This window comes from Sarcophilus harrisii, chromosome 4 (genome assembly GCF_902635505.1).
Source record: "Sarcophilus harrisii chromosome 4, mSarHar1.11, whole genome shotgun sequence".
Classification (NCBI taxonomy): domain Eukaryota; kingdom Metazoa; phylum Chordata; class Mammalia; order Dasyuromorphia; family Dasyuridae; genus Sarcophilus; species Sarcophilus harrisii.
Genome location: NC_045429.1, coordinates 368,443,346 through 368,457,577, shown reverse-complemented (window position 1 = coordinate 368,457,577; position 14,232 = coordinate 368,443,346). Strand labels below are relative to the sequence as shown.

The 14,232-nt window shown below is 35.9% G+C and overlaps 1 protein-coding gene across 5 annotated transcripts in view; it reads left to right on the top strand.

The window, feature by feature from the left end:
- Positions 1–14,232, top strand: part of SIPA1L2 (signal induced proliferation associated 1 like 2) — a 252,934-nt gene that overhangs the window by 160,583 nt on the left and 78,119 nt on the right. For all 5 annotated transcript variants that reach the window (XM_031966909.1, XM_031966910.1, XM_031966912.1 and 2 more), the window contains exons 6-7: positions 7,170–7,344; positions 12,043–12,146. In XM_031966909.1, the coding sequence (XP_031822769.1) occupies positions 7,170–7,344; positions 12,043–12,146 (279 nt within the window). The remainder of the gene's footprint in view (positions 1–7,169; positions 7,345–12,042; positions 12,147–14,232) is intronic.

Sequence of the window (14,232 nt, the reverse complement as noted above, 5' to 3'; positions counted from 1 at the left end):
CACAGAATTGGAAGAAGTCTGTCTTTTAGGAGCTTTTATTCTGACTTGACTATATACACGGATAACTTGCAAACCTGTATTCATTTACCTTACTTATCTTTCATGCTGCTCAACATTATTTGCTATATATTTCCATGAATTTAATTTTTTTGATTTCTTGTAGTTAAAATATTTTTTATGTTTAGAGAGCCAATTATGTTCTTGTAGTTAGTCATTAAGCATTTAGTGCTTTCTGTATACCAGATACTGTGCTAAGCTTTCGGGGTATAAGGAAAAGGAAAAATAAAAGGCAATCCTGTCCTCAAGGAGTTCACAATCTAATGGAGCAGATGACATGAAAATAATTATATGCAAACAAGATGTACAGGGTGAATGGGAAATGATCAGTAGAGGGAAGGCACTAAAATTATTAAAGGGGATTGGAAAAGACTTTATTAAGTAGAAGGTAGGATTTTAGTTAGGCTTAAAGGAAACTGCGTGGTAGAAATAAGGGATAATTGAATCCATGGGAACTAATGAGAGCAATCAAGTGAAATAATATAGAGGGGAAAGAAATGAGAACAAGGCCCAGGATGGATCTCTGTGGGGTTTTAGGAAGCATCAGTTGGATGGAGATCCTGCAAAGGACACTGGGAAGGGGGGTGGTCAAATAAGCAGGGGTGGAGGAGGCATTCATGTAAAATTAGCAAGTTGAGGATCTGGGAGTATATTGAAGTCTTCCTTCTATAAAGGCAGGAATTGTGAAGGGTGAAGGAGGGACATGCGTTTATTTTTTTTTTAACTTTTTATTAAAGCTTTTTATTTTCAAAACATGTGCATAGATAATTGTCATCATTCACCCTTGCAAAACCTTATGCTCCAATTTTTTCCCTCCTTTCCTCCTTGCCTCTTCCCTACACTACAAGTAATCCAATATATATTAAATATGTGCAATTTTTCTATATATATATTTCCACCGTTATCATGTTGCACAAGAAAAACCAGATCAAAAAGGGGAAAAAATGAGAAAGAAAATAAAATGCAAACAAATAATAAAAAAGTGAAAATGTTGTGTTGGTTCACATATTTATATATCTCATGCACTGGAGCTGAGTGTTTTTTGTTGTTGCTTTTACAAGTAACTCATGGGAGCCCCGTTTTATATTGAGGAACCTGAAACAAATAGGGGTCACAGAAGAGGCTTCCTGACTTGGTTCTGTATGCCCCCGGCTGCCTCTCGGAGAAGAGAGGCTGAGCCGGCCCTGGACTTGTCCACCGAAGCAGGACAGCATCCTGGCTGCGAGCATGCTGACCAGGAGCTGGAGCTATGAAGAATGGATGGAAAGGCCGGCAGTGATAGGGGGAGGCACCTCCCTGCTCCCCCACCTTGCCTGGACAATCAGTGCTGCAGAAAGTCAGCAGAGAGAAGGGATGGTCCAAGAAGGATTCCTAGATGAAAGGAGGCGGTTGTTCCCCACAGAGCATGTTAGAAAGAGTGGGTACTTTTAGAGTGATGGGACCATGGAGGAAGGGTGTGGAGCATCCTTGTGCTCCCCAAGGAGCAGGCAGTGGAGCATAGAGAAGGGGGATGATAGCTAGAGGTTCAGGAAGGCATGAAAGGGAGGGAGTTAGTCAGTCCTTGGTGAATGAAACTCCACAGGAGGTGGAGTTTTCAAAGGGACTTCAGAAAGGAAAAGTAGATTTTGGGGAGGTGGAAGACTGTACACATACTTTGTAAGTTAACACTTGAAAAATACTGATTTTTATAAATTAGTTTTTTCAAATGTATTTAAATAAATATAGGGGCACTTTCCATTTATCAGTTGAAGATATATTTTTTAAGGCAGCATGGCAATCCATGACCTTTCTGGATTTATATCACTCACAGTTTAGCAATTCCTTATGTGTTTTGTTTATTTTTATCTATTTAAAGTGAAGTATGTACATAGTAGGCCTTGTGACATTTAGGAGATTGAAATAAGACTGAAAACAGTTTTATATTTATATATGAAGCCTTTCCTAATCTTCTCTTCTTGTTCATATGACCTGTTGAAACGGTTTCTCCTTCTAGGAGTAGAGTTTAATGAAAATGTCAGCTTGGTTCCCCCTGCTGTCCTCCCCTCCCCAACTCATAGCCAAAGAGGGACCGGGATGGTCATTCTGTCCATCCATCTCATTGTGTGCATATAATACTTAATGCTGAAGGATTTTGGCATTTTGACAAGCGGGCTGCTCCATTATGAAACAGTACAATAAGCCTTAGGCTACTCCCACACCAGGACTATGGGAATCACTATGATTCATTTAAAACTCGTTAAAAGGTCAGTGCAAAAGGGTGAGCCGGGCTTTTCTTCCATACATTCAGATGTTCAGGCTCAGCCTGAGGTTTATGAGCCCTCGGAAGTCGCGGCCTTAAATTGAGCCTCTTACTCAATGAATAGCCAGTAGAACCAGAATCTCTGGGTGGTAGCCTCCACTCATGAATGGGAACAGGAAAGGCAGGGTACTGCCCTCTGATGTGCCAGAGAGGCAGCTGAGTCATTGATTATATTGGATTGGATCACTTTCAAAAGATTGAGAAAAGCATTGGGGGAGAGCCTCTATAGTCCGTTTCATTGACTGGATTCATATTTGTAGTTAAGAGTTTAAGCATCCATGTCTGTCAAATTATAACTACAAATGGAATGCCAACATGTGATGTCTTAACTTTGTATTTCTCTCTCTTTGCCTAGCATTATGTCTTGCAGAATTGATGCTAATGTTATTTGCAATGAATTGCTTTTGCATTACTGATGTGGGAAACCCAATTCTGTCCAAAGAAATGTGATTTTAACTCTTATCTTAAGTTTCCATGTTACATATGCAAATTGTGACATCTCATTTAATTCTTGGTAGACATCTCCAATTATATTCATCAGTATATATAAATCCCCCCCCCATAATTTTGATAACTATACAATGTATACAGGTAGTGTATTTTTTCCCCATAAGCTGGATTCCCACACTTAACAAAACACAGGAATATTAGGAAATTTTTTACTCTAGAGGGTCTCTTCATACATTCTACATTAACATTAGTTAGTTAAATCTCATCTCTTGAGGCATTTGCAAAATCATAAAATAAGTTAAGGATATTAGAGCTGGACCTTAGAAATTATTTAGGTCAACTCCTTTATTTTATAGAGGAAGAAACTGAAGTTAAGGCAGGGAATGACACATCCAGTGTTATGGGAGAGATCACACCAGCCTAGTAATCCTTTCCACTACATGCCCCATAATTGGTTATCCAGCCTTTGAAGACTTAAGGTGAGGTCATCCACTGCTTCTCCCAAGGCAGCCTATTCCACTAGTGGCCAGCTTCAATTGTTCATTTTTTATTTTCTATTAAGCCTTAATTTATTGAGCTCTATACATTTTCCACCCATCATGTTACAATATCCTTCTGCACCTTAAACATCAATTCCATCACCTTTTTTTTTTTAATACTATGATCATATTCATGCTGCTGCTTAGTGACTATCCCCCATGCCTGGAATATCCTTTCTCATCGCCTCTTTCTTTCCTTAAGCATTTCAGTCTGCTAGAAACTAGGATTAAACCAACAAATCATAGCTCATACTAAGATAAGCTCTAAAGGATACACAATTTAAACCTAAAGGGTAGTAGTGGAAACAAATCAGAGGAGTCAAGAATCAGTTACATTTCAGATCTTTGGAGAGTGGAACAATTCATGGACACCCAAGGGATAGAGAGGATCCCAGATGATGGAACTGACATTTTGGTCACATTAAAAAAGAAGGTGAAACTCTGGCACCATTTTCTGCATAAAGCTTTTCCTGATCCTCCCAAATGCTAGGGCCCTCCCTTCTAAACTACCTTGTATATATTTGTATTTATTTACTTAATAGACTTAATAGCCTATTAGTAAGTCTTAGTAGACTTAGATTGTATGTTTTTCTTATATGCTCGTTGTTTCCCTATTAGAACATAATTGCAAGTAGGGATTCTTTCATTCTTTGTAATTGTGTCAGTGTCTAATATGGCCTAGCAACTAATTGGTGCTTAAAAGTTCTTGAAACTTGATTGAAACTCAGAACTAGGACCTCAGATTCGTCACTTCCATTGTGGTGGTGTCTTTTAAGTCATCAGAGAGAGTTTAAATATTGACATTGTCAGATATTTATTTGAATCTCATTGACACCATTTACTACCTTTATGATCATGGGGAAATGACCAACCTTTCAGGGCCCTGTTAGCTTTCTATAGCATGAGAGGATTAAGTTTTTATTGTGATTGTTGAGTCCTTTTCAGTCATGACCAACTCCTCAGGATCCCATTTGGGATTTTCTTGACAAAGGTACTAGAGTGGTTGGCCATTTCCTTCTCCAGCTTGTTTTACAGATGAGGAAATCGAGGTTAAAAAAAAAAAAGGGTTAAATGATTTGCCCAGTCACCCAGCTAGGAAGTCTCTGAAGCTGCATTTGAACTCAGATCTTCTGCCTCCAGGCTCAGATCTTAATCCATTTCACCATCTAGCTGGGGATTAGATGAGATGACCTCTAAAATTGTGGTGCTATAATTTTTTTCGCAAGTATGTGTCATCAAATTCTAATTCTGTGAAAGTTTGTAATTAATATGTATTGTATATAATATAATAAAGAGGTACTTTGATAACAATAATAATGGCTAGCATTTATCTTAAACTCTTTGAGGTTTGCAACCTTACAAATATTATTTCACTTATCCTCAAAACAATCCCTGGGAGATATGTGCTATTTTTATCTCGATTTTTTACTAAAGGAAACTGGGCCTGACTTTTTGTGTAGTTAGTGTCTGAGACTGAATGTGAACTTGTTTTCCTGAGTCCCCTGAGCCCTACACTACCTGCTGCACCACCCAGCTCAGCTCTGTATGCTACTTATGGTTACTTTGAATTCTTCAAAATAGTGATCACTCAACTGTGGTAGTAAATGGGAACTTAAACTATGTTAAACTGATCATTCTTAAGCTTTCTAAAGAATCACTTTAAATCTAATTTGATTGTACTTTCCTTTGAAGCTTCTTTAAAGCTCCCTGAGGAAGAGGTGGCCAAGGGGGAGACGTGCTGTCTTCCCACAAGACCTAAGGGAGCGTCCCACATGATAAAGGTTCTTCTCTGCTACCTTCCCTAATTATTCAGAGCCCTGTACCTACTGTTTGCATGCATTGCCACTGTTGAGTAATGTAGTAAGTAATAAGGCTTTTTGCCCTAAGGTTATGAGTAACATTCTCAGACTGCTTTTGTTTTTGTTGATATTATTCACTGTGAATTTTAAATCAGGCTATATTGTACAGACTGAAAATAAATGTGAGTTTTTGTGGATAGATATCTAATGGGAATTGGTAATAACTGATAATCTCTTTTTAATGTACAGGTAGCAAAATAAATAGTGGTAATTCTTGATAGAAGTAATTTGGTTTGACTCTTCCTATAAAGACTAATAAGAGAGAGACAGAAAGAAAGAGAAGGAAAGATAGAAAGAAAAGAAAAGATAGATAGAGAGAATGCTTAGAGAAATATGAGCTAGTTATTTATCTTAAGGAAAATAATTGCTACCTATAATATTGGCTGAAAATCTACAACAAGAACTCATGAGAGTTGAATTTCTTTATGGCATAGTGTATGTTTTAATAGGTGTTTTCAAGATATTGAAAAACATAAGGAATGGCTTGTGTAACTAAGAGTACTTTTATATAGAAAAAAAAAATTCATATTCCTTCTCTTTGTACCACATACACATACAGATGCACACACCACACATTCCTCCCTCTCTCCCTCACATACACCTATCTGTATTGTGTCCTAATGAAAGCTGTTACAGCCTTATACTTGTTTAGAAACACCCAAACACAGACCAGTAGAAATCTGGTGAAATGAAAAGAACATAGGATTTGAACTCAGATCTTGTTCCAAACTTGGTTATCCCTTTTCTTTGATGATGAAAGACATTCTCACACCCACCTTCTGTAGTTTCTCATAGGTTAAAGATTAGATGTTTGCATGAGGTAATTCCGGCCAATTCCAATAGACTTGTGATGGAGAGAGCCCTCTGCATCTAGAAAGAGGGCTGGCGGGATTGAATGTGGCTCACAATACAGTATTTTCACTTTTTGGGATATTGTATGCTTGTTTTTTTTTTCCTTTATCATTTTTTAAAAATTTTTGATCTAATTTTTCTTGTGCAGCGTGATAAATGTAGAAATAGGTTTAGAAGAATCGCACATGTTTAACCTATATTGGATTACCTGCTTCTTAGGGGAGGGAAAGGAAGGGGGGGAGGGAAAGGAAGGGGGGGAGGGAAGGGAAGAGGAGAAAAATTTGGAACATAAGGTTGTGTAAGGGTAAATGTTGAAAACTATCCTTGTGTGTATTTTGAAAATAAAAAGTTATTGTTAAAAATTATGTTTGGTACAATTTATTTCTGCCTAATATTTTGTGACACTGGCCTAAATTTACATATACATAATACATACATACATATATATATATATATTTATATCAATACAAACACTCCCATGTGTTTGTATGTGTGTGTGTGTATATATATATATATATATATATATATATATATATATATATATGTGTTTGTGTTATATGTGTGTATGTATACATATATCTGACACAGAAAAGCATTAAGAACTAGGTACAAGAATCTTTTAAAAACTAACAATCCATGAAAATACTTTCTAGCCTGTGTTTTGACCTGAGAGAAGAGACAATTAGATAGTGCTAATTATAGCACAGAGTAGACATGACTATTTCTACGGCTGTGAATGCTGAATGGTTGGTTGGGTACCTTGAAAGGAGCTGCCTCTCCCTTTTGGGAAAATGGCTAATCATAGGCGGCCATCAGTTCTATTCTCACAGGTAGCCATCATTTATATTCTTTATCTCTTTTTTTAAAAAAAATATTTCTCCAGTCTTTGTCTCATGAATTTTTTTCTTGTCCTGGAAAGATTTGTTGTGTTTTTCTGAAGCATCATGTCCATTAACAGCCGATTATCATCTTTCCTCTTGAGGATTGTTCTGGCTAGCTTTTTTGAAAATGTAATTCTAAGCTTCTGTGACTTTAATTTTACTCTGAGATGCTGCTGATACTCTTTGCCAAGTAATTGCTTCTTTTTTTTTTTTTAAATTCTTTTTATTTCAGCTGAGCTTTCAACACAAGATTGGTATCCTTTATTGCAAAGCGGGCCAGGGCACTGAAGAAGAGATGTATAACAATGAGACAGCAGGACCTGCTTTTGAAGAATTCCTGGATCTTCTGGGCCAAAGAGTACGGCTGAAAGGCTTTAGCAAATACCGAGCTCAGCTAGATACTAAAAGTAAGTTGTTTTGAATGTCTGAAAGTTTAAGTCTCCAGGACTAGGTGCATTTATAAATCATCACTCAGAAGCACACGGCCTCATGTTCTTGACTCCAGAAGCAGACAAGGAAGCTTAAAAGGATAGATTTCCTTAGATGAGCAAAAAATCAAGTCCATTCCTCAGGGGCTTGAGCTTCATTTCATCATCACAAACAGACCAAATCTCAGTGCACAGTGAAAACTGTTTTAGTATTTTCTTTCTTTGTTACTAAAACTCTTCTCTTGTACTTACATTAAGTCTATAACAAGGAAAAGTAGAACATTCATTTCCTGATCATAAACCATGTAAATTTTTCTTTTCATGAAATTGAACTTACACTGGGGAGGGAGTGAAGTAATGTAATGTAGGTTTGTTTGTTTTTTGTTTGTTTTGTTTTGTTTTTTGTTGTTTAGAGCAAATGTTGAAGAGGTAGCCTATTGAAAATAAAGGAATTGTCAAATCTTTGCATGGATTCTTTTGATATTATCATTAGGACAGAATTATTTGCTGTAGTCACTCTCTCATGTTTTTATATTTTTTTGCCTGTTTTGACAGAAATTATTTCACTTAGAATAATCAGATTAAAACGCTGTGCAGATGCTCATTATGGGCAGTAGGCCGTGCAGTAGGCTTAGAATCAGGACAGTTCAACTGCCTGAGTTCAAACCTGGACTCAGACACTTTGTAGCTCTGTGACCCTGGACAAAATTTCTTATCCTGGTTTGTCCCAGTTCCTCGTCTGTAAAATTACCCAGAGCCTGCAGGACATGGCGGACCATGAACAACCCAAAGGGAGAGTTGGATTTCCATACCAACAACGAAAGAGATGCTAGTTATAAAGTTCGTTGGCTGGGTCCCCTGTGACCTCGCCAGTAAAAAGATAAAACTAGATGACATCTAGAGTTCCTTCCTTTCCAAGATTCTAGGTTGTTTATATGTCCCACAGATAGGAATTCTGATTTAAAGCGTTTGACAAAGTCAAAGTAATAAGTATTTGCTAGTGGTGTCCAGCAGCAACAATAAGAGAAAATCAGAATCCAAGTCCCTCTTCTCCAGGATCTCATATTTTAATGAGAGAAATGACATGAAAGCATTGATGTGTACAAACAGGTCCTAGGTTTTTAGGACCAGATGATGTCTTAGAGAACAATTTATTGGTTTAATAAATCAGAGGTGTCAAATACATGCACTGGGGCTCGGATACTCTTGAGGTGGACTGGAACCAGATTAAAATGTAAACTGGGAAATACTTAACAAAATAAATAAATAATTCAATGGAATGTAGATTTTTGAAGACAATGTGGTGCCTATATGAATCCTTACTTGTGTTTTAGTGGCCCCTTTTCTAGCAGGATTTGACCCCACTGCTTTACAGAATAGGAAATGGACACCTGGATACATAAAGTAACTTCTAAGGAGGTGCTTGAACCTTATTCCTAATGCTCTGGGTTTTTTGAGGGCAACATAACACAATGTGGATGGAGTGCTGAATATGGTATCAGGAGAACCTGGATTCAAATCCCACGTTAGAAATTTCCTACTTTCTTTGACCCTGAGCAAGTCAGTCTCTTTCATCCTTATTTTTCGCATCTTTAAATTGGGGATAATAATGTTACCTGCTTCTCAGGGTTTCGGGGAGGCTTAAATGAGATAATTATATATGTATTGAACACTGCAAACCTTAAATCTTGATAGAATTATTAACTGTTATTATATTTTCTTCTGCCCTATTTTTCCTATCTAAATGCTATTTATTCTAGAAGTTCAGCTAATGATGAAGAATTATTGTTGTTTTCTCTCTAGATTAAGCAACAAATACACTCCTCTCTATTGCTGAATATAGCAAGATGTGTGACTATCATTAGAGTCTCCCTTTTAATCATTTTAGGTACTTAATTTTTTTTTCAAATAGTGTTGGTATCTTTTCACTCTACCATGCATCTTTACCTAATAGTATGAGTATTAATGTACCATTAAATTTACTTTTAATTAATATTAATACCAGTAAAATACCATTTTAATACTCTGGGCTTTGAGGTTAATTTAACATACTTCCCAAATACACTTTTACCCTAGAGCAGGGCTTATTAAATTTTTTTCACTTGTGACACATTTTCACTCAAGAAATTTTATGTGACCCCAGATACATAGATATATAAAAGAGATATACAAATCAAACATTTAATAATAATAAATCATAATTTCATGAGCCCCACATTCATTTATGCAATCAAGTATAAGAAGTTTTGCCTTTGAAGTCCAGAAATGTTCAGATACTTATAGATGCATCTGAAATTCTAACATTTTCATAATAATATTAAATTAGCTATTTCAAAAACATTTTTGAGCTTCCAATATGTACCACACCAGATGTTATCAGTGATGCAGAAAAGTATGAGACATAATCCTACCTTTGAGAAACTATATCGCAGAAAAAAAGGTGACAATATAATTCCAGGAATAATGACTGCTAATATATGTCCAAAGACTAACAGAAATCTGACTCCTGACAGTAAATAGACTTGGATTCTAATCCTTCCTTAAATTAGGCATTTAAATTGTCTGAGTCTCAGTTTACTCTGTAAAATGAGAACAGACTTGACAAAGCTGTAAGGTAATGGAAATATGTGGTAGGCCCTGTGCAGTGTCTGATGTGGAGTGCTAACACAGCTCATCCTCATTCCCAGTCTAGCACTCTAGTCATAATGCCAAAATTCACATGTGCTTTGCAACCTAAGGAAAGGTCTACTAGACAGACCATTAAGGAGATTATCTATCTTCTAAAAACAGCAAAAGAGGGCAAGTTGTCAAAATTGAATCACAGAGTGTGATTTTTTTTCTCCCGTAGAAACCTCATGAATGTTTGGCTTTGGGAAATTCTTTTGCAGTAATGCTTTAGGTAGACCAGTTGGAACCACGTTCTAAAAATTGATTTTCTAAAAATGGACATTTCTCTATTTTTTGCCATTAAATAGTCGTCGGTGCTTCTCCTACTAAATTTTAGCCGTTGGGATAAGTGGCTGTTGTGTGGGAGTAATTGAATATACCTAGGCCATGTTAGTCATTGACCTTCAACATATTTATAAGTGAGCCAAGTAATTCAATTCCTCATTGAAGGGGCTTTTATCTTTACCGCATAAATGTGCTTGCTCACTACCAAACCAATGTTCAATTTCAAGGCTCTTAGCCAAGGGAATCCAAATGGAATATTACTTTCTAAGGACTCCAGTGAAAGATAAGAAATATGCTATTCTAATTTAATGAGTAGTTAAGGATGAAAATAATCCTTTGGTTTCAAAAAATTAGATATCACGGATTATTAGGTTAATAGCATGTATGTCAATCTAGAAGTTGATTTATCAATATCTCTCTTTAGCCAATGAATCATTTCCTTTCAATAACTTTCATAGTCTCTAAAGGTTATACAAAATATATTTTCTATACAAAATTTGCAATTGAACATAGAAATGGCTTTTTTGCAGTAGAATAATAGAGAACACAATTGAAAAAAATGTTAAGGTTAGATGAATGTTTAAGTAATTTGTAGCTCTAATGATTGGTGTCTTGAGTGCCTGTACAAAGAACGTCTTTGTTTCAGGTGGTGCTGAATAACCATTGTTAAAGCAGCTTCTTTCTTGTCAAAGAAGTAACAAACTGGAGGTTGTGGGTAAAATGGGAATGAGAGGAAGATTTCTTAGATTCAGTTTTTGTTTTCTGCCCTGCACAGTCTTGGAAAAAGTGGCTATGCCTTCATTTATGTATCTCTTAAATGATCCTAGTTAGGTCATAGCCTACCTCATATTTTCAGTTTTTATTCAATCCTAGAATTAATCATGTATCTCTTAAATGATCCTAGTTAGGTCATAGCCTACCTCATATTTTCAGTTTTTATTCAATCCTAGAATTAATCATGTATCTCTTAAATGATCTTAGTTAGGTCATAGCCTACCTCATATTTTCAGCTTTTATTCAATCCTAGAATTAATCCAGTGGAAGAGGGAATAGCAAATCAGTTTAATAATATCTTTGTAAGGAAACTCCATGAACAGTGAGGTCCATGGGATCATGAAGAGCTGGGGACATAAACACGTTTCTTGTGCAAAATGTTGAATTCATTTTCTATATCTCGATTTACTGATTTATTATTACTACTCCAGTTGTTTTGTTCTGAGGGTAAAACAGTCCTATGACAAGATTTACTACATAATGAAATAACTTAGAATAACTCAGAGTCCTCTTTCATCTTCTTGAATTTTGGATAAACCACCCTTCAGTCATGAATTCATCACAAATATATTAATGTAGCAAAGAGCCAGCCTTCATAGATATTGAGCAAATTAGAGATTGATAGCCATATATTAGTCCCTAATGTTTTTGCACATATGAAGAACAGTACCCATAGTTACACAACCATCAAAGTCCTCTACTAATTCCCATCTAATTCTCAGCCAAAAGTTGAAGAAAAATACAAGATAGATAGGTAGAGATTGGATGAGAAAAAGAGCCTATAGAGAGACTGGGTGTTCATGGATAGTCAGCAACTTAATCGCATTATGCTCTTTTCTAAGTTTTAGAACTGAGGAGTGCCAGCCAGTGATGATCTTTGACATTGCAATAACGTATGATACAGATTTTGTACTTTCCTAACTTTATTTTGTAATTGACTTTTATTTTCAGCTGATTCCACAGGAACCCATTCTCTCTATACCACCTATAAAGATTATGAAGTCATGTTTCATGTGTCAACTATGCTACCCTATATGCCCAATAATAGGCAACAGGTATGTTTTCTTTTTCTGATACTTTCCTTTGTAGCCAACCTAGATGGTGCAAATATTGAGATGAATCGTTGTGCATTTGCTATTTACATAACATATGCATTGTCGCTTGAGAATGTTTTACTTAGAGAAACCTTATATAGGGGACTGCATTTGGTCTGGAGGTCTTAGTTTGCCAACCCCCAGTCTAAGTGAACTGTATCATGCTTCTCTGATACATCCTTCTTGTACTGTGCACCTATGATTTCGTCACTACTATTATTGACATGTTTTCTCAGAAATCCTAAAAAGGATCTATTTAGTGGACAGGATGGGGGAAAGCATCTTCCTCTTTTTTAAAATTTCTTAGCAAGATCATGTTTTGAAATGTTTTGAAAATATTGAAATGCCATAGAAAAGTAATTTATTATTATTGTCATCATCATCATCATCATCATTTTTATTTAGATTGTCCATCTGCCTTCCCACATTGTGCTTTTTTCCATAATTCATAATATCTTCAGTAAGTGATTTTCCCCTATATCTTGGATGCAGGTTACGCTGATGGTCACCATAGAAATGTTCATTCTCTTTGGAGTTACATTTCTAATTTTTCTGAGAGATTATAGTAGATACAGGCTTTTGTAACAACAAGCATTTAGAGATCATTGAAAGCTGTGTCCGCTTCTCCAAACCGATCCAGGGCTGCTGTTTCTGCCTACTATTTGGCCCAGTTCATCTCCCATCTGAAATACCTGATTTATGATTTGAATAGTTACATGTTGCATATCTAGGCAATATGCTGTTTTTTCTATCTCATTTTTCTTATGTGCATGATTAGTTTTATTTTCTTCTCATTGCTGAAAGCTCTGCATTATTTTAGGGTTCAGCTCATTTAATGCAGTGCCTTCTTTGAGTAGTATCAGGAGGAGCCATCACTTTTCTGGAATGCAGACCTAATCTAAAAAGCCACAAGAGCTGATCAAATGAACTGTGCTCTTGACTAATAATGATTCCAATGGAGAACCCTACAGCAGTGATGCTTTGTATTAGCAAGTCAGTAATAGTAACTAGTTGTTCATTTATATGAAAAAGTATTTCCATGTATAATATAAAATTTATAAACACACATATATATGTATGAATATTCAAGAATTCCGCTGTGAGATTAATCTTAAAATAGAGAAGGTAAGGATAGAATCATTAAATGACTTTATGAAGACAATCCTTGAGTTTATGTATACATAGCCCTTGGATTTATCTATAATGGTACATATTATTTTGGCCAAATAAAATGCATATCCTTTATCATATAACTGATCACATTCTGAGACCCTGTGTACGAAGAGATATACATTTGAATCAGCTATAATATAACAAAAGAGCTGTTTATAGCAGGTCTTGATGATTGTCCTTTTACTTCAGGCAGCGTTCATAACTTTGCTTGTAACTTGAATTTCCCATTAATCATTGATATTATTTAAGTAAATCATATATTCAAGTCACAACTTTTCAGTCTCTGTTTCTAGATAGGCAAGATGGCAAAAATAACAATTTGAGTGCTTAAGTCACAGAGTTATAGGGAGCAAATGAGATGATGTCTATAAAGTGCATTGATTAAAAACCTTAAATGAACCGCCACCCCCCCCAACCCCCACCCTGTCTTCAAATCTCTCCTTCCTAATATGTACTTAAGTTTTTCTGACTTCCTTTAAGTCCCAACTGAAATCCCATCTTCTACAGAAACCCTTTTCCAACCTCTCTTAATTCTAGTTGTCTTCCCTCTATTAATTATTTTCTTTTTATCTTGTATATAGTTTGTTTATACATGTTCATTTGCTGCTTCTCTTTCCCATAAGATTATGAGCTCTTGGAGGGACTATCTTTTGCACCTTTATGTCCCCAGCATTTAGCTCAGTGCTGGACACATGGCAGATATTTAATAAATGTTTATTGACTGTTGTGCTCATCATACCAGTTACTTGATTTCATTAAAGGCAGCTGGGTGCTAATCTTGGATAGAAACTAGATGTAATTTTTTTTTTGTTCTTGGCAAAAAAAAAAGAAAAAGAAGGAAAGAACTGAGAAAATGCTCTTTTTTTTTCATTGT